Genomic DNA, 19,383 nt, shown 5'->3' with positions numbered 1-19,383 from the left:
AAGTAGTTGCGCAACATAGATTCAATTCAACATGTGAATTTATGAATATAATGCACCTAAATCAGTGTTACCTCTTCCAGTTGATGGCTATTTTGGAGAGTCTTAAGGACTTTTCTGCTCTAGCTTGCAGACCCGGGCCTCTGGAGTAGGGCTGTTAGGTATGAACCACCAACACCCAGTTTAGGTAGCTATTTCTGGAAGATTTAGCTCCCTTACAGCTTTCAACTCATTCCCACACTTCTATACCCAACCGAAATATAGTTGTATCCATTAGGTTTTGGCTAAATATTCTATGGCAACATTACAACATTACAATTGTTAGAAACAATTCTATTTCCTTTACTTTCTTAAAATATCTGCCTCGTAGGTGGTGGTAGTAGTTTTTAATTTTCAAAGATGTTATAACATTCTGAAATTGTTTATCACCTTTCAGAATCTATAAATACATGAGGCTTCACACTAACTACATTATTTTCTAAGAAACATTGCTTCTAGTACTGTTCTCTTTTTTCATTCTATTGTTTTCTGAAAGTTCTTTGCATTGCTTCCATGCTACACTGATTTTAAGTATCTTGGAGTCTACACTGTCCTCCTTGGTATATATGATTGCTTTCTGAGAAAAGATGAATAAATCAGAGATCTTAATGTAGGAATGTGTCAGTATCTTACTTAAACAAGTAATATAGTAATTTGGTTCAGCATACAAATCTAAATGGAATCACTTTACTTTTCTTCAGAATCCAGAAGGTATTATTATACTACGTTCTAGCTTTGAATGTTAATTCCAAATTTCTTGAATTTGGTTTGCTTTTACACTGGCAAGATTTCAGGATTTCTTCTTAATTTTTACTTTTTATATTGATAATCCCTGCACTTATTGCCCAGAAGTATTTGGGAAGGTTAGTTTCAATGTGGAAATAAATAAAGTTGGACATACATTCCAGAAACATATTCTGGGAATTCACAGCCATGCCTATAATGCTAGTTATTCAGAAGGCTGATCTGAGAATTAAAGTTGGACGTCAACCTAGACAAAAAATCCTAAGAGACTCATCTCCAATTAGCCAGCATAAAGAAGGAAGCAGAGCAGGGGCTCAAGTGCTAGAGTGCCAGCCTTGAACAAAAGAGTTAAGGGACAGTGTTCAGGCCCTAAATTCAAGCCCTAGTACTGGGGGGAGGGGGGGGGAGGGGGGAGAGAGGAAGAGACCATTTTATCTATTCTCTCTCTCTGAAACTCCTAAACACTGATTCCCCTGGACTGATCCTGAGTTTCCCTACCTTTTCAGCCCTATTTTTCTCTGCTCAAGCAGAGTCCGTCAACCTTACCTTCTAGTTTTTATTCAAGGAAGTAATTTCTATCACACTTTTTATTTTATGATCTCAAAACCAGCTCATAAAATATTTTTAAAAATACTATTCAATTTGTTTTACAGAAGAATTGTATTCTCTCAGTCCTTCCAGGACAATTTAATCTTTGTTTCCTATTTTCTGTGAGTTCCTTTTTTGTCTGCTTTCTCTGATTATCAATGTCCGTAGCTATAAAGTCTTTGCTTATCTTTTGACACTTAAAAGGGAGGCACTGAAAAACTCAGACAGATCATGCATGACTACCATGACTGCACTGTCCTCCAAATTTCAGGATCCCATGTTATAATATAAAGAAGAAGCACTTTTGCGAAGTGACTAGGAATAAGTGAACAAATGGAATTAGATCCATTATAAAAAAGACCTGAAGGAGCTTGTTTGCCCCTGCACCATGTGAGAACTGAGATGTTAACAGTTGCAACCTGAAAAAGGAATCCCACTAGAACCTAATCATGCTAGCATCATGATCTCAGATCTCCCAACATCCAAATGTTGAGAAGTAAACTACCTAGTCCATGGTGTTTTAACTGCTCAGAAGGACTAAACAAATCAGCAGCTAAATTTACTTTTATATACTAGGACAGCGGCCATTTTATTACCATATCCCAGATGTCACTATCTATTTGGTTTTTTCTATTAATAACGTTAGTTTTTAATCATATTACTGGAGAAGATATAAGATCATCAGCCAATAAACTGGAAATCAAAGGCTTTTAATGCTCAATGATAGACATCCAGTTTGTTTTCAGTACTATAACTCAAAAAATTTCAGTTATTTTACTTCGTGAAACATCAGAAATCATTGGGTCAATTCTACCAGAAAATATACCTCCACTCTTTGGGATAGAGAGAGGTGATCAACTGGAAGCAGAGCTGTGGGTCAAGTGGTAGACTGCTATCCTTGAGCAAAACAGCCTGAGACAGCCCTTATGCCTTGAGTTCCCAGGACAGGGAGGAAAAAAGCAACAGAATAAACAAGGCCAGGTAGTGGCCCACACTTATAATCCCAGTACTTAGGCAGAAAGAGTATTAGTTCCAGACTAGTCTAGGCTAAATAGAGAAACCCTATCTCAAATTAAAGTAAAAAAGCAGAAGAAACCCATATAGAAAGTGGAAATGGGTACATCATGTCAAAATGATGTTGACATGAATTGGATTCCTCAGGAAACTTTGAATCAAATCAGTAAAGCTTCACCAAGAAGGCTAGGAAGTTGGCACAGAAGAGATCAGTAAACTCTGATGAGTAAATGTTACTTTGTACAATTCAGTCTGTACTTAACCTGCCCTGATGAAAATTAGTGCAAAGAAGTCATACCAGCATAGAAGGCAACTACTACTTATATGTGGACTGAGCAATCAGTCTGTGGCAATAATGTTGAAAATGCACTGCATTCATTATTCTCAAAGTAACAAATTTATTTTTTAAAATTTATTTTTAAAAAACCATTGAAATCAACGTGTATGTATGAGAGTAGATGGGGTTATTACCATAATCATCGTTGAACTACCTGAAACCTGCCTTTAGAACACTAAATATACTAAATCCAGTCAACAACAAATGCTGGCAGGGATGCAGAGAAAGAGGAACCCTATTGCATTGCTGGTGAGAATATACACTAATATAACCACTCTGGAAAGCAGTTTGGAGATTCCTCAGAAAGCTAAACATAGACCCTAACATAGACCCTCCCTATAACCCTGCCATACCACTCTTAGACATCTACCCTGAACAACAGGAACCAGGATACAAGGACACCAGCACCTCCATGTTCATTGCTGCATTGTTCACAATAGCTAGATACAGAAACAATCCAGATGCCCTACTACAGATGAATGGATCCAAAAACTGTGGTACCTAATACAATGGAATATTATGTAGCCATTAAAAAGGACAAAATAATGGCATGTGCAGAGAAATGGATGGAATTAGAACAAATCATGTTGAGTGAGGTAAGCCAAGATCAGAGAGTTTGACAAACGGCACATGATCTAAATGTAAGGACATATGACAAAGTTAACAGGACTCAAGAAACAAAGGACCTCTTCTTAATTTGTCATATCTTTTTTTTTTTTTGGTCAGTCGTGGGGCTTGAACTCTGGGCTTGGGTGTTATCCCTGCGCTCTTCATCTCAAGGCAAGCGCTCTACCGCTTGAGTCACAGCACCATTTCCGGTTTTCTAATGATTAATTGGAGATAAGAGTCTCACGGACTTTTCTGCCTGGGCTGGCTTTGAACCATGATCCTCAGATCTCAGCCTCCTCAGTAGCTAGGATTACAGGCGTGAACCACCAGTGCCCGGCTGTCATATCATCTTTAGATGACACCATGTCCTTGACCCCCATATATGGTATATACATGTGCACATGTGAGGGAAGAAAGGAGAAGGACACAGAATCAGAGGGAAACAGGAAAAAATACAGCAGAGGGGCCCATCACCTGCACTGGACATTGATGAGAGTGAACTAAGCAACTCAAGGGCAGCAATAGGCGGGAGGGAATGAGAGAGAAGGGGGAACAGCTTACACTAAGCAAAAGGAAAGAAATGTACATATCACCTGATTTGGAAAAAATAGCTGTAGTGTCAAAGTTTGTAAAGCCCATAAGCTTTATAGATCATGATCATGACAATGCGCCTCGTGAAGGTTAAAATATGTGTGTGACTTTACGCATCACTATCCTACTGTGAAATATATGAAATTTATGTAATCACTTAATCTCAATAAAAAAATTTAAAAAACACGAGTGGCAAAGTTTTAAACATAGTTGTTTCTGATCTCATTTTTGAGGGGTGGGGAGATGTTGGTTACTGACTTATCTACTTTTTGTTATTGTGAAAAATTGAAGCATGTAAGTCCTTTGGATCAAATTAAATTGGACTTAGCTGAGCACCAGTGAAGCCTGCAATCTCTAGCTACTAAAGAGGCTGAAATCCGAGGATCACGGTGAATCTAGCCTAGGCAGGAAAGTGCATGAGATTGATATCTCCAATTAACCACCAGAAAACCAGAAATGGTGCTGTGGCTCCAAGTGGTAGAGTGCTACTCTTGGGCATAAAAGAGCTCACTGACAGCACCCAGGCCCTGAGTTCAAATCACACAATAAGATAAAATAAATTAAATTAAAAAATCAAATAAAATGAGGTTTGAAAGCAAAAGACTCAGTGCATTTCCTAGAGGAATATCAAAAATGTAACCCCGAGATTCTTTTTTTTCTTTTGGACCCGGTCTTGGGGCCTGAACTCTGGGCCTGGGTGCTGTCCCTCAGCTCTTCAGCTCAAGGCGAGCGCTCTACCACTTGAGCCACAGCGCCACTTCCGGCTTTTTTCTTTTTGCTTATATGGTGCTGAGGAATCGAACCCAGGGCCTTCTGCATGCAAGGCAAGCTCTCTACCACTGAGCCACCTTCCCAGCCCAACCCCGAGATTCTAAATAGAGTAAAATGTAAGAATGACAACTGAAGGTTCAAAGTCAAATCAAAACATTACTAAGAAGCAGCATGACTTTTCCCAATTACAAAATCTAAGAGAACTGTCCTCTAATTCTTCCCAAATTTTGCTTGGCTTGTTTGCTTTTCTGGCTGACACTCTACCAAATGAGTGATGTTCTAGCCAGGCTTTTTGCTGGCTGCTTTGAAGATGGGAGTCTAGCAATTTTTTTTGGCTTGAAGTGACCTTAAACCTTGATTCTCCAATTATCAGCTTTCTGGGTAGTTAATATTACAAGTATGAGCCACTGGCACCCAGCTAGTTGGTTTTTCTGTTTGTTTGTTCACTGGTTGGTTCATTTATTCATTAAATAAAGCATAAACTGGTAGCATTCTGAACCCAAGAGCTAAACAACACTTTGTTATTTTCAGTCTGTCTAAAGAAACAGTTTATTTTAGTGGTAGGAAAGAATTACAACATATTAAAAGTACTCTAGCAGTTGAAGTACCTATGAATTACATAAAATCCATCTCAAATCTGCATTTTAATTCTATACCTGTTTCAGAGTTAGAACCATTCTCTGACACAAAACTTATAAACTTTAAAAGAACCTAAGAAGGGTAAACAAAGGAGGAGGCTGCAATGCTTGATAAGAAATGTACTCATCTGGAAGTGGCGCTGTAGCTCAAGTGGTAGAGCGCTCGCCTTGAGCTGAAGAGCTGAGGGACAATGCCCAGGCCCAGAGTTCAAGCCCCACGACCGACCAAACAAAAAAAAAAAAAACAAAAAACAAAAAAAAAGAAATGTACTCATTATCTTGCCCATGTAATTGTAACCCTTCTGTACAGTATGTTCACAAAAAATAAAAATTAAAAAAAAAAAAAAAGAACCTAAGTACTCAATTTATTTGCTCAAATTTGGGTGGGTGGAGTCTTTAGAGGCATTTATTTTTTTTGTCGGTCGTGGGGCTTGAACTCTGGGCTTTGGCGCTGTCCCTGCACTCTTCAGCTCAAGGCAAGCGCTCTACCGCTTAAGCCCTAGGGCCACTTCCAGTTTTCGAGTGGTTTAATGGTGGTAAGAGTCTCAGGACTTTCCTGCCAGGGCTGGCTTTGAACTGCGCCTCCTATCTCAGCCTTCTGAGTAGTTAGGATTATAGGCGTGAGCCACCAACGCCCTGCGGGTCTTTAAATCTGAATTCTGCTTGCTTAAAAACTGTTACAGAGCTTGATGCCAGTACCTCATACCTATACTCCTAAGTTACTCAGGAGGCTGAGATCTGAAGACTGAGGTTCAAAGTTAGCTCTGGTAGGAAAGTCAATGAAAATATTTATCTCTAATAAATCCCTAAAACACTCAAAGTGGAGTTGTAGTTCAAGAGGTAGAATGGGGCTGGGAAGGTGGCTCAGAGGTATTATGCTTGCCTCAAATGCAGGAGGCCCTGGGTTCGATTCCTCAGCACCACATAAGCAGAAAAGGCCAGAAGCGGTGTTGTGGCTCAAGTGGCAGAGCACTATCCTTGATCTGAAGGGCTGAGGGACAGTGCCCAGGCCCAGAGTTCAGGCCCTACGACTGACAAAAAAAAAAAAAAAAAAAAAAAAACTCAGAAAAGGCTGGAAGTGGTGCTGTGGTTCAAGTGATAAAGCACTAGCCTTGAGCACAAAGAAGCTCAGGGACAGATCTAGGCCAAGTTCAAGCCCCAGGACCAGCATAAATTGACGGACGAAGAGACAGATGAAATTATGTCACATAGACTGAATCAAGGAGGAAAATTCAGGGGCTGGGAATGTGGCTTAGTGGTAGAGCACTTGCCTAGGAGGCATGAAGCCCTGAGTTCAATTCCTCAGCACTTTATAAGCAGAAAAAGGCACAAGTGGTGCTGTGGCTCAAGCGGTAGAGTACTAGCCTTGAGCTGAAGAGCTGACGGACAGTGCCCAGGACCACAGTTCAGGCCCCACGACTGACATAAATAAATAAATAAATAAATAAATAAATAAATAAATAAATAAATAAATAAGTAAGTAAGTAAGTAAGTAAGTAAGTAAGTAAGTAAGTAAGTAAGTGGTAGAGGAGCTGGGAAGGTGGCTCAGTGGTAGAGCGCTTGCCTTGCATGCATGAGGCCCTGGGTTCGATTCCTCAGCACCACATAAGCAGGAAAAAAAAAGCCAGAAGTGGCAGAAGTGGCATTGTGGCTCAAGTGGTAGAGCGCTAGCCTTGAGCTGAAGAGCTGAGGGACAGCGCCCAGGCCCAGAGTTCCGGCCCACGACCGGACCCCAAAAAAAAGTTAAAAAAAAAAAAAAAAATTAAGTGGTAGAGTGCCACCTTCGAGCAAAAAAGCTAAGGGACAGAACCCAGGTCTGAGTTTGAGGCTCAGGAATGGCACCAAAGGGGGGAAAAAAAAAGAGAGGGAAAAAGGAATAGTAGCAACAAGTAGTTGCAGAAATTTATAAAGTCCTTTATTTAAGCACTGTTAACATACAAATGCAAATCATACCTTTTGATTTCTTGTCCTTTTTGCTTAGGAGATTCACCACCATTCAAGATTTGTTCTAAATTCTTTGTTTCTACTGATCCATTTGGTTCTGAATTAGATAGTCCAAGTAATGACCTTACCCGTTGAGACCGGACATCTAATATAGTATCTGTGTAACCTACTTCCTGAAGATACCTATAAGAGAAAATTAAAGACAGTGAACTGTTAACACTTCCCAGTCATAAAATTTTACCATAGGATTTTTAGAAAAAAAATCCATAATCCTACAAATTACATTTTTTCTTTTCTCAGTATCTTTCTTCTCTACAGACTTGCTTCTGTACTAAAAGAGCAATACAAACTACAATTTAAGAAAACATATAGGATGACTAACATTGATTAAAGGCCAATTACCTCAAAACCTAGGACCTTAAAGTTTTTCACATTATGTATGTATATATGTATGTAAATACATATGTATATACATGCACACTTTTCAGTCCAAATAGTAGTAAAAAATAAATAGAACCGAAGATCAGAACAGTGATGTGCTAAGTTCTTAACCAGAGATTGATAAGATAATCTAATTCTTCTTCTGAGATCTCAGATTTCATAACATTTCTCTAATTCTGTGCTTTTCAAGCTTTCTGCTTATCTAAACCAGGATAACCCAGGATCCAGATGGGACTAGAGAAAAAGAGGACAGATAATGACATATAATTAAGTTTTGAATGACTTTGTATATTCACGTATTTAAAAAGCTAATGAAATATGTAAAGAGAAACCTTAAACACTACTAACAGAAACAAAAGAATCTTAGGTGAAAGTGGAAAAATAGGGAAATTGGTTAGGACGCTATTAAAGCATGCATGAAAATAGAGAGAACAAACATCAGAAAAGTAAGCATAAAACCTTTTTGACTTGATGCACAAATAATGACAGTAAAATTAAAGTTGATATATATCAAGGATTCCAGATAATTCTCATGTTTCTAACTTGGATGTATAAGTAACTGTTCCATTCACTAAAATGGAGAATAAGATAATCAAATTGATTAGAGTGAGTATCTACAGACAAAGTATATGGTGTCTTCTTAGAAAAGTCAAGTGATAGTGTTATTACACATATACATAAGATAGGTCCAAAAACTCAGAAGAATATGTGAATCCCGGGAGCTTGGAGAACAAAGCACGCACACACACACACACACACACACACACACACACACACACACACACACACACACACACACTCACACACACACACTCACAAGAGTCCACCTCAACACCAATGCCTATGTGCAGTGGCACATGCCTCATACTGAAGCTACAGGGAAAGCACAATGACTGGATGCAGGGCCCAGTCCTTTCACCTGTGACGAGAAGAATTATAGCCAAGGCTAATTAAGTGGGCATCAAGTGAGACCCTACCTCAAAAATAACCAAGATATGGGGCTGGGAAGGTGGCTCAGTGGTAGAGCACTTGCCTTGCATGCCTGAGGCCCTGCGTTCCATTCCTCAGCACCACATAGGCAAAAAGGAAAAAAAAAGCCGGAAGTGGCACTGTGGCTCAAGTGGTAGAGTGCTAGCCTTGAGCTGAAGAGCTGAGGGACAGTGCCCAGGCCCAGAGTTCAGGCCCATGACCGGACCCCCCCCCCCCCAAAAAAATAACCAAGATAAAAAGGGGGCTGGTAGATGTGGAAACACCAGTGTAACTAAAAACAAACAAACAAAAAGGTCTAGTAATAAAATTCAGAAGAGACTGGATTGGATATACAGATTTAGATCAGTAGTCTTTGATGGTTGTCATACTTTGAAAAAATGCATACAGTTTGCATTTGTCCCCCACCTCCAATGGCTTATGTCTTGAGGGCTCTGGTTCCCAGATGGTAATACTATTAATAGTGAAGTTTCAGGAAATTTCAGGAGGTGAGACCTAGATAGAGAAAATGGATTCTTGCTCCTTGAGAGTATCTTATCTCTGACCTCTTAATGTCTGTCTTCCTGGCTAACCAGCCTGAGGTAGAGTCTCTGAGTCTCCTTATCCACATGCTTCCAGTCTCATGTTCTGTCTCAACACAGAAACCTGGATCCAAGTGACCACGGACTAAATATCCCAGAACTCTGAGCTAAAATAAATCTTTCCTCCTTTTATTTGGTTTCTAACATGGATTTTGGCCATACCTATGCAAAAGTAACTAATAATATTTTCTATGGATTTTTAAATGTGTTCACCTACATAACAAGCCCAAGAAGAGAAAGCAATGCAAATGCAATTTATAAGGAAAAGAAGACAATGAAAAACTCAAAGAAAATCAAAGTACTTAAAAAAATTAGGGGAGGAAATGGGATTGTGGCTCAAGTGGTAGAAAGCAAGCCTTGAGCTGAAGAGGTGAGGGACAGTGCTCAGGCCCAGAATTCAGGCCCCATGACGGACAAAAGAAAAAAAAAATTAGGAGAAAGGAAATAACAGCAAAGAGTGATATCAAGGAAGGGAAGCGTAGCTTAAATGGTAAAATTTGCTGGCCAAGGCTAGCAAATACAAATCCCTGAGGTCAAACTCCAGTACTTCCACCAAAAAAAAGGTCTAATAGTTCAAGAGGTCAAATATGAATTCAAAAGGGTATCTAGAACATGCTATGAGAGAAGTTTCAGTAAAATGTCAAATGAAAAACTTAAAACAGCTATGGGAAGTACAGGTAAGGCTCAAGTCAGCCTAGAATAGAAAAGCTAAGCTAGAGCACAGAGTGCTGAGTTGAATCTCCAATACCAGCACAACTTTGCTCCTGATGATTCAAGTGATAAGAGCACCAGCTGTGATTGAAAAGCTGAATGAGTGGGAGCCCCTCAACTCCAGCCCCAGTATCAGAGAAAGAAGAAGAAAAATAAATGAAACACCTACAAAAACAAAAAAAGCAGCTATGAACAAGAAGGAAAACTATGAAGATAAAGGACCACAGAAACTACTCTTAGAAGTTTGGCTATGAACTCGTTATCTTGCCCATGTAATTGTAATTCCTCTGTACTGTATTCTCACAATAAAAAAATTATAAAAGGAGTTTGGCTATGAAGTCACAGGTAAAAAGAAAGGCCAAGAGACAAAGCACCTATCCAGGTAATAAGGTTAAATATTTATGCAATACTGTACAGAAGATTTTAATACAGCTGTCTTCTAAACAATGCATTCCACTTCAGGAACAACACTCCTCACTACTCTCTAACCTTTGGTTTTAATGACCTTTAAAGGTCCTCTATAGCCTAGGTAAAAATTCACAAGTAGTTATTTGGTCAACTCAGACCAATTCTGAATCTGCCTCAGAAATTGATTTTTGGTGGGTTTCTTTTTCCCCCTACAGAAAAACAGAACAAAGCTAAAAAGAGATGAGCAGAAACCAAAGAATAAGATTATATCCTGGATTATTTTCACACTCTAAAAGGTCCTCTGAGCTACCTGACTTCTTGACACTAAGTTGATCAGTTTTCTCTAGCTCTCTTTATCCAGTTGGCTTCCAAAAATGTTCTTTTGTTCACGTTTTTGTTACTTATAATAGTATAAGAACTGATAGAATAAAAGTTTAAATTCATTTTCAGAAAGATGAAAGCTTTATTTTCAGTGGAGAATCTTAAGTGCTCTACTGAAAGCAAAGGAGAATGGACTCACTGTGCAAGTTTATAGTGTATCCACTGAGGGCAACAGAATGGGAACTGAACAGGATGATGGGAAAAGGCTCTCTGCAATGTGGGGACAGAAAACCATGACAATACCAATCATGATATTCTGTGATTTTTCACCAACACAAGTAAAAAGCAGAAGTTAATTAGACTAGAAATTAATTAGAAATGAAAGTAAATATAGTAGTAAGACAAAACTCGGGCTGGGGTTTTATAGCTAAGTATAATAAAATGACTGGTGGCAAAGGGGTGACCAGTGGGCACTAGGAAAAGGCAAATCACGAACCATGAGATCTAAGCTGGAGCAGAAGAAAAAGATGTAAAGCAACTATGTGTAGAGGAGATAAAAAGAAAAGAAAATGATCAAGGATCTAAAGATTATGACAGATTATAGAATACTCCAAGGTAACATAGTTCTGGGTGACATGGTTAGTAAAAGTGAAGATGTTTGGAATCGAGATGGTTGAGAACTTTTATGTGTTACCCAGGATATTAGTAGGTATCCACATGTACCAGATTTTTATTAACTATAAGGAAAAGAAAAACTAGAGAAAGACAATAAATAGGATCTGATGAAGTATTTTCAATATAACAATGAATTCATATAATATCAGCTTCCTCAAAAGTTTATTCAAAAAAATAATTTGGCAAGTCACCTCTGAAAATTTTCAGATATCCAGTTCAATTTATTCCTTAAACAGTCACATCTTGACTTAAGAGAAACCAAATACAACTTTCGTGGTAACATAGTTGAATAGGTCTAGAACAATGAACAGTATACTGTTTTGTTCTAAACTTCAAGGCATACAAATCTTTTAGACACTCTATCCCACAATAAAATGTTTTTCAAACATCCGAAGCTCAGAGGAAATAAACTTTAAACAAGGTCCAAGTATTTTCAAAAGAGAAAAGCAGCAATATGAAAGCCCATACGTGGCATCACTATTATTAAATGATGGTTTTGCTTGCAAATTGACTCAATACAAGCACTGTTGTCACTATTTTATTATTGAAGAGCACTAAAATAAACCATTACTCACTGTCTTAGCAGCTGCCTGCCCTGTTTCCATGTTAACTGGCTATTCTGAGGTGCTGGGGGGGCCTCGGTGTCTTTGGTTTCTTCTGAAAATAAAGAATGAAGTTTTATACACATTTCAACTCTTGAAAAGAGTACCAAAGTGTCCTAGGAATAAACTCCAAATAAATATACTTAAATATTTTTATACAGGATAAAAAATTCACTTAAGAGTTATTATGGGTCACCCATTTTTAATGCTTGCTACAGTAGTTCAACTCACTGAGGTAAGTTAATTATCCACCTCAAAATTGAGAAAACCCAAATGTACTTTTATTACTCTAGAGAATTCAAAAGTCAAAAGCCCAGACTTGGATATAAATTATTATTTTTTTGGCTATAAGAATTCTGCAATGTCAAAGTCCTTTAAATTAAAAAGCTCCAGGTACTACTGGCTCACACTTGGAATCCCAGGTACTCAAGAAGCTGAGATCTGAGGCTCACAGACTGAAGCCTAGCTAGGGCAGGAAAGTCAGTCAGACGCTTATTTCCAACTAACCACCAAAAACCCAGAAGTGACAAGGCTGGTAGCTTAGTGGTACAGTGCTTGCCTAGCATGTATGAAGCCCTGGATTCGATTCCTCAGTACCACATAACACAGAAAAAGCTGGAAGTGACACTGTGGCTCAAGTGGTAGAGTGCCCTGAGTTCAAGGCCCAGGACTGGCCAAAAAATAAAAAAACAAAACAAATAATAAAAAACAAAAGTGGAGCTATGACTCAAATGACAGAGTGCTATCCTTGGCCAAAAAGCTCAGGGACAGCACCAAGCCCCGACTTCAAACCCAAGGACCGGTATTACTGGATATATGTAACAATACCGAATAACTCTGAATTTCTATCATTAAACCTTAAATGTACAACTCAAGACTTTTTCTAGATAATTTATTGTCTCTTTTTGTAGTTAGAGTTAAACCCAGGGCCTCCCTGTTCTATCATTTTATCCACACCCCCAGCCCACTAATTTCATTTTTAAAATAGAAAGTTAAACGAGAAAATCATTCTGTTTTTAGATATGATCTTACTATGATAAGCCAGGCTGGCCTCAAACTAACAATCCACCCATCTCAGTCTCTCAATTGCTGGCATTACAGGAATGTGTCATCATACCCAATTCAGAAAAAGGTTTTGTAATAGGCAAATAGTCGTTACTTTATTCTAAAAGAACAAGGTATATGTATATATATATATATATATATATATATATATTTTTTTTTTTTTTTTTTTTTAAGTTTAAGTTCAGCATGCTTTAGGACCATGTGTAAAGCCCTAAGGTCAATCCTGGCATTGAAAAAATGCAAATTTTTAGAAATTACAACCTTTAACACATTTAATAAAGAGTAAAATTTAAAACTACTTTGGACACTAAATAGTAATGTTTTCTCATAAATTTCTATTAACACAAAGAAGAGAAATGGAGAAGAGATGAGCTTAGAAATTCAAGCTTCACACAACCTTGAGAACTGTTAAGAATGGATAGTTAGGCAGGGGGCAGAGGTCAATAGCTAGTGGCTTGACCACAGCATGTGCAAGGCCATAGGTTCAATCCTCAGACAACAACAACAAAAAGAACGGTTCAGTTACTAAGCTCCTATACTTTCCTTAGTCACTTTGAGTGTATTAGTAGTATTTAAAATAATCTACAGACATTATTTCTCCCAACACTAACAATTTCCTGATATTTTATTCATCCTCTATATACAAGCAATTCTCTGACTTGTAGAAATACTTCATTCTAATAATTTTCCTACTTATTTTTCTATTCATAACATTTCATTTAATTTAAAATAATACATAATCATCACTGGAAAAGTACATGGCTTTGTTTTATTTTTGGCAGTACTAGGGTTTGAACTCAGGATCTCATACTTGCTAGGCCATGCTCCTAGGCCTGCTTTTCTCTGGTTATTATAGAAATGGAGTCTATCAAACTTTTTTTGCCTGAGCTGGTCTCAAAACCACGATGCTCCACATCTCAATCTCCTTAGTAGCTAAAACTACAGGTGTGAGATACTGGCACCCAGCAAAAGTTCAGGCCCCACAACCGGACAAAAAAAAAAAAAAGAAGTGATTACACTGAGTTGGAGGTATGTATTAATAGTAGAACACTTAACTGGCATGCAAGAGGCCCTGGTTTTTATCTTCACCTCCACTACCACAAAATAATTATATAATATTCCATTAAAATATATACCTATTAATATAATCAATTCACTCATACTAAAATTAGATGCTTTTCTTCCCTATTACAGTTTTTTAAGATGTTGTCAAAATACATTTTAACAATGACCAACAGAGGCATAGCTTCTAAGTTCTAAAATGTATTTTGCTTGTTTCATGAATATTCTAAAAACACTGGAAAGAAAATGAACAAAAGAAAAGTCTCTGAATCATTCCAATTTTTCCTGGTGAAGTCAATACTACTTCTGACTAGAACAGGATAATGGTAGTAAACACAGCTCTATTTTCTATCATTTATTCTTTGTTTTCCAAGGAGGTCACACTTTGCTTTCTAGAGTTGGAATAAGTTTTACTAACCAGTGGCCCTAACATCAAAAAACTACCATGCTCTCTCAATTGTAACTAGAAGATAAATGATTCTGCTGCTAAAAGTAAAATGGAAGAGATTTTTAAAACAATCAACTTCACAATATATATTATGGTATATGTGGTACATTTCTGCCAAATCCTAAGTACTTAGTACATACACAAACAATGAACTAGATTTTTTAAATTAACTATATACCACACTAAACAAATTCATAATAAGTTTTATTGCCATACTATATGCTTTGATTTTTTATTAAGTACAGAAAAAAGCTACAGAACAACAAATAATACATCCAAATAAAAGCCATTTTTGTGCTTAGCTAGCATTCAAGAACAGTATAAGCTTCAATCTGACTAGACATAAAAAAATGTATATATTAGTAGTATATGGTACTTCATTCCTGTAACTCAGGATCCTGCTTTGAAGCTAAGGCCCGGTAGAAAGTTTGCATGGCACTAAAGCCCAGAGTCCAAACTCCTGTGCCACCCCACCACAAGCACGTGTGTGTGTGTGTGTGTGTGTGTGTGTGTAATTCAAGCTTCAAATATGATAAACTAAGTCACTTAAAGATAATTATTAGTGGATTCTTCATATATAATGTTGAACACATTTTCAATGGTTGACTTAACGGTTCTTGAGAAATAAGAAAAACTATATGTTCCTGATTTTTTATATAGTTATTTTTTATATAGTTATTTTTTATATAGTTATTGTTTATAAAGAAAAAAATGCTTAGACACATTATCTTATTCAGCATCACATTAGTTAAAAATGTATTACAGGGGCTGGGAAGTTGGCTCAGTGGTAGAGTGCTTGCCTCGCATGCACGAGGCCCTGGATTCAATTCCTCAGCACCACATAAACAGAAAAAAGCCAGAAATGGCACTGTGGCTCAAGTGGTAGAGCGCTAGCCTTGAGCTGAAGAGATGAGGGATAGCGCCCAGGCCCAGCGTTCAAGCCCCATGACCGACAAAAAAAAGAGAAAAAACAACAATATCAGAATATTAATGAAGTATGACATTGCAACTGCCATCAATAAAGGCAGCTCAAATTTTTTAATGAAAATTAGAAATTGCTATTAACATTCTCAACTCCTATAGAGTTAAAAATTATTTTAGATTCCTCAAACTAAAATCACCTGGAGTCCTAAAATTAACATTAAATTGTTAGCTCTTTTCTATATCTGGTCCTCTCCATTTACAGACACTATCCTCACAGTCCCCAGTTAGTAAACAGCAAGGCCAGTTGAAAATAGTTTTCTTTAACCTTCTCTTTAACATATGGGCCTCCACTACAGTTTACAAATCTAGTAAAATTTCTAATATATTAGGACTAAAATGACTTAGTTACAACTCCAGGTAAAAAAAGGACTTTTTAAATAATAAAAAAATTAAGTTCATATAATAAATGAAAATTACCTACAGGTAGAAAAATAATTTAGTATCTTCTCATTCTAATTATTACCAAAAAACATACCCATGGTTTTTATATTGATCTAAATGCAGGGAAATAGGATTTTAAAACTGATGTACATTAAAGTACTATTTTATGCATTTAATATTTTTCCAAAATTTTAGGACTGTTTATAATATTCAATTATTTATCTAAAGCCATCAAAGCAAAAAGATGACGAAGAATAAGTCTGTTACACAGAAATGAGCTTAAAACAGAAGTGACAGAAGAATCACGTTACCTGATTCAAAGGTTGGCATTTTCAAATCGCCTTGATTCAGTTCTGTGCCATATTTTAATTTATGATATTTTGCCCTGAAAATTTAATAGTAAATTGGTAAAAGAGTAATTATTTCCTTTTCTACAGGTAAGAGAATACAAATATCAATCCAATAACAAAGAATAACACAAGCATCTTAAAAGTTTACTTGTTAGGAGCAATGAAAAACATGAACTCCAGCAAATGGAAACATGGTGTTTTGTTGTTATTCTTGGCAACATTGGTCTTTGTGTTTATTTTTTTTCTTTTAGGGGGCAAAAGGAGAGATACAGAAAAGGAAGGAGGAAGGATAAATAAATATAATCATGCTTTCATACACTGTGGAGAAAATAACCTATGTAATTTGTAGGCAGGGATGGAAGAGGAAAACTGGGGTAAAACGAAGGAATGGGTGACACTGCCCAAAAACAAAAAATTATTCACTACGTGACTTATGAAATGGTAACCCCTCTGGTAAAACACCTTAATATTAACAATAATACCACAAAAAGAAAAATGCAGCTGGGTGCCGGTGGCTCACGCCTGTAATCCTAGCTACTCAGGAGGCTGAGATCTGAGGATCCTGGGGCAGGAAAGTCCATGAAACTGTTATCTCCAATAAACTACCAGAAAACTGGAAGTGGCACTGTAGCTCAAGTGGCAGAGCACTAGACTAGAGCTGAAGAGCTGAGGGACAGCGCCTAGGCCCCCGACCGACGAAAAAAAGGAAAGAAAAATGCCCAACTAGAATATGTTAAGATATTCCTAGCAGAGGATCACAATAGCTCTTTTTTTTTTTTTTGGTTGGTTGTGGGCCTGAACTCTGTCCCTCAGCTCTTCAGCTCAAGACTAGCGCTCTACCACTTGAGCCACAGGGCCACTTCCAGCTTATTTTTTTCTGCTTATGTGGCACTGAAGAATTGAACCCAGGGCCTTATGCATGCAAGGCAAGCGCTCTACCACTGAGCCACCTTCCCAGCCCTGAGCTTTTTTTTAAGTGTTTGCTGTTATTTCTTTTTTCTTTCTTTTTTTCCTCCTTTGGGTTATTCCTTGATGCCACTGTTTTGTATTTCTGTACCTGTATATTCTGTACCCTGTCTTGAATATCAAGTTTATCAGATTAGGGGAAGGGCTGGGGAATGACAAAAATGGTGGGACAAACGGAGAACCAATCCAACAGTGATACTCACTAGACATTATGCTAGAAATGAAGTTTACTAGTTGGAGGGGGAGGGATGAGGGGGAAGTGGGAGAAAATGAGGAAGGAGACAATACTGTTCAAAAAGAAATGTACTCATTACCTTAATTATTTAACTGTAACTCCTTTGTACATCACCTTAACAATGATTTTTTAAAAGAAAATTGTTCAAGTAAAAAAATATCTTCAAAAGTAGATTTTTAAAAAAAAAAAAAATGTTCCAGGTGGGGAATGTGGCTCAGTGGTAGTGCTTGCCTTGCATGCATGAGGCCCTAGGTACGATTCCTCAGTACCACACAAACAAAAAAAGCTGGAAGTGGTGCCGTGGCTGCTCAAGAGGTAGAGCGCTAGCCTTGAGCTGAAAAGTGGAGGGACTGCGCCCAGGCCCTGAGTTCAGGCCCCAGACCCAGAGTTCAAAAAAAAAAAAAAAAGTTCCTAGACTGGTGCTGGTGACTACTAGCCAGCCTCATCAAGAAAGGCTGGGAAATCCTCTGATCAAGCACCAAAAAAGTCAGAAGTTGAGAGATGGCTCAAGTGGTTGAGTGCCAGACTTGGGGGGGGGAGGGGAGGGGGAATTCTCAGAACAGCATCCAAAGCCTGAATTCAAGCTCCTAAAGTGCCTAGTCATCAAGGGGAAAAAAAAACCCGAAACTGAGATTCTAGACTAAACATTATTTCAATTTAACTATTTGAATTGCCTTTTCCCATATATATCACATATAAATACATATTCCATAAATATATATCCCATAAAAGTATCTTTTATTTAAAATCAAAACTTCAAAGAAACTGTGCATGAGCACAATATTGTAACAATTATATGAAAAAATGACCCATACATACCTTTCTTGTTTTAATGCATATTCTAACATCTTTATTCTTCTTACTAAATCCTTCTTCAAATTCTCCTGACCTTTTCTTTCACCTTGTAAAAATGCTATCCGTGCCTAAAAATACAAAAGATGCATTACTTCATTTTTCCTTAATTATACACAGGAAACTAAAAAAGAGAAAATAGTGAATTCTAGTTAGTTACTCATGACAGTAAGAATTAAAACTCATAGAAATAGGCAGAATATGTTAGATAATGACCATTTTAAAAATGAAAATAACTGCCAGGGACTAGTGGCTCAGACCTATAATCTTCATAGCTATTTAGGAAGGTGAGAACTAATGATCAAAGAAGCAAGCCTGGACAGAAAAGTCCATGAGACTATTTCCTATTAACCAGAAATGAACCTGGTCGTTCCTAATTTCTAACATAATAGTAATAAAGAAAAGAGATTTATTCACAAATAGATGAAAATAGGATATTAGTGGTTTCAAAAGCATAACACAGCTGGGCGTCAGTGGTAGAGCCACTAGTCTTGAGCAAAACAGCCCAGGAACCATATCCTAGTCCTAAATTCAAGCCACAGTATGGGGGGGCGGGGAGGAAGCATTATTTCAAAAGCATTCTTCCTGTCATATTTGAAAATATGTGCTGTCTGGAGCAGGTAGCTCACACATGTAATGCTAAATACTCAGGAGGAGGAAATCTGAGGATCACAGTTTGAAGCTAACCCAGGCAGGAAAATCCTGAGACTTGTATCTCTAATAAACTACCACTTTACTACAAATCATGTTTCAATTCTTTAAGACAGCAATAAGAGTACTAATACAAGCACTAAAAACTCATTTGTTAGGTTACCATTTTTTTTGTAACCTAATTACTTTCTGTTACCACTTTTTCACTATGAAAGAAGTATCTTTTTTCTCTTTTCAATTGCTTTATTTCCTTCTCTCTTGAGAAAAAGTAAATTCTCTTGCCATTTTCTGACCCTAGTGAGACTAATAGCAATATGGGGACATTCCCTATTATACACATATTCACAACAAAACTTCCACAAATGGTAGAAGGCTCTTATGAAGACAACTC

At 37.4% G+C, this 19,383-nt stretch overlaps 1 protein-coding gene across 6 annotated transcripts in view; it reads right to left on the bottom strand.

Annotated features, from left to right (window-relative positions):
- The window catches only part of Strn3 (striatin 3), a 99,588-nt gene that overhangs the window by 41,711 nt on the left and 38,494 nt on the right, over positions 1 to 19,383 (bottom strand). For all 6 annotated transcript variants that reach the window (XR_006147121.1, XR_006147120.1, XM_042677384.1 and 3 more), the window contains exons 2-5: positions 18,309 to 18,412; positions 16,250 to 16,323; positions 11,972 to 12,053; positions 7,282 to 7,455 (exon numbers count right to left, since the gene is read on the bottom strand). Coding sequence is in view for 4 of the 6 variants with exons in the window: in XM_042677384.1 (XP_042533318.1) it covers positions 7,282 to 7,455; positions 11,972 to 12,053; positions 16,250 to 16,323; positions 18,309 to 18,412 (434 nt within the window). In the remaining 2 variants the exon portion in view is untranslated. The remainder of the gene's footprint in view (positions 1 to 7,281; positions 7,456 to 11,971; positions 12,054 to 16,249; positions 16,324 to 18,308; positions 18,413 to 19,383) is intronic.

The sequence above is a fragment of the Dipodomys spectabilis genome, unplaced genomic scaffold, assembly GCF_019054845.1.
Source record: "Dipodomys spectabilis isolate Male_0828 unplaced genomic scaffold, ASM1905484v1 ptg000038l, whole genome shotgun sequence".
Taxonomy (NCBI): Eukaryota; Metazoa; Chordata; class Mammalia; order Rodentia; family Heteromyidae; genus Dipodomys; species Dipodomys spectabilis.
Note: the sequence above shows the minus strand (reverse complement) of the source record. Positions and strands in the feature narration are given on the sequence as shown.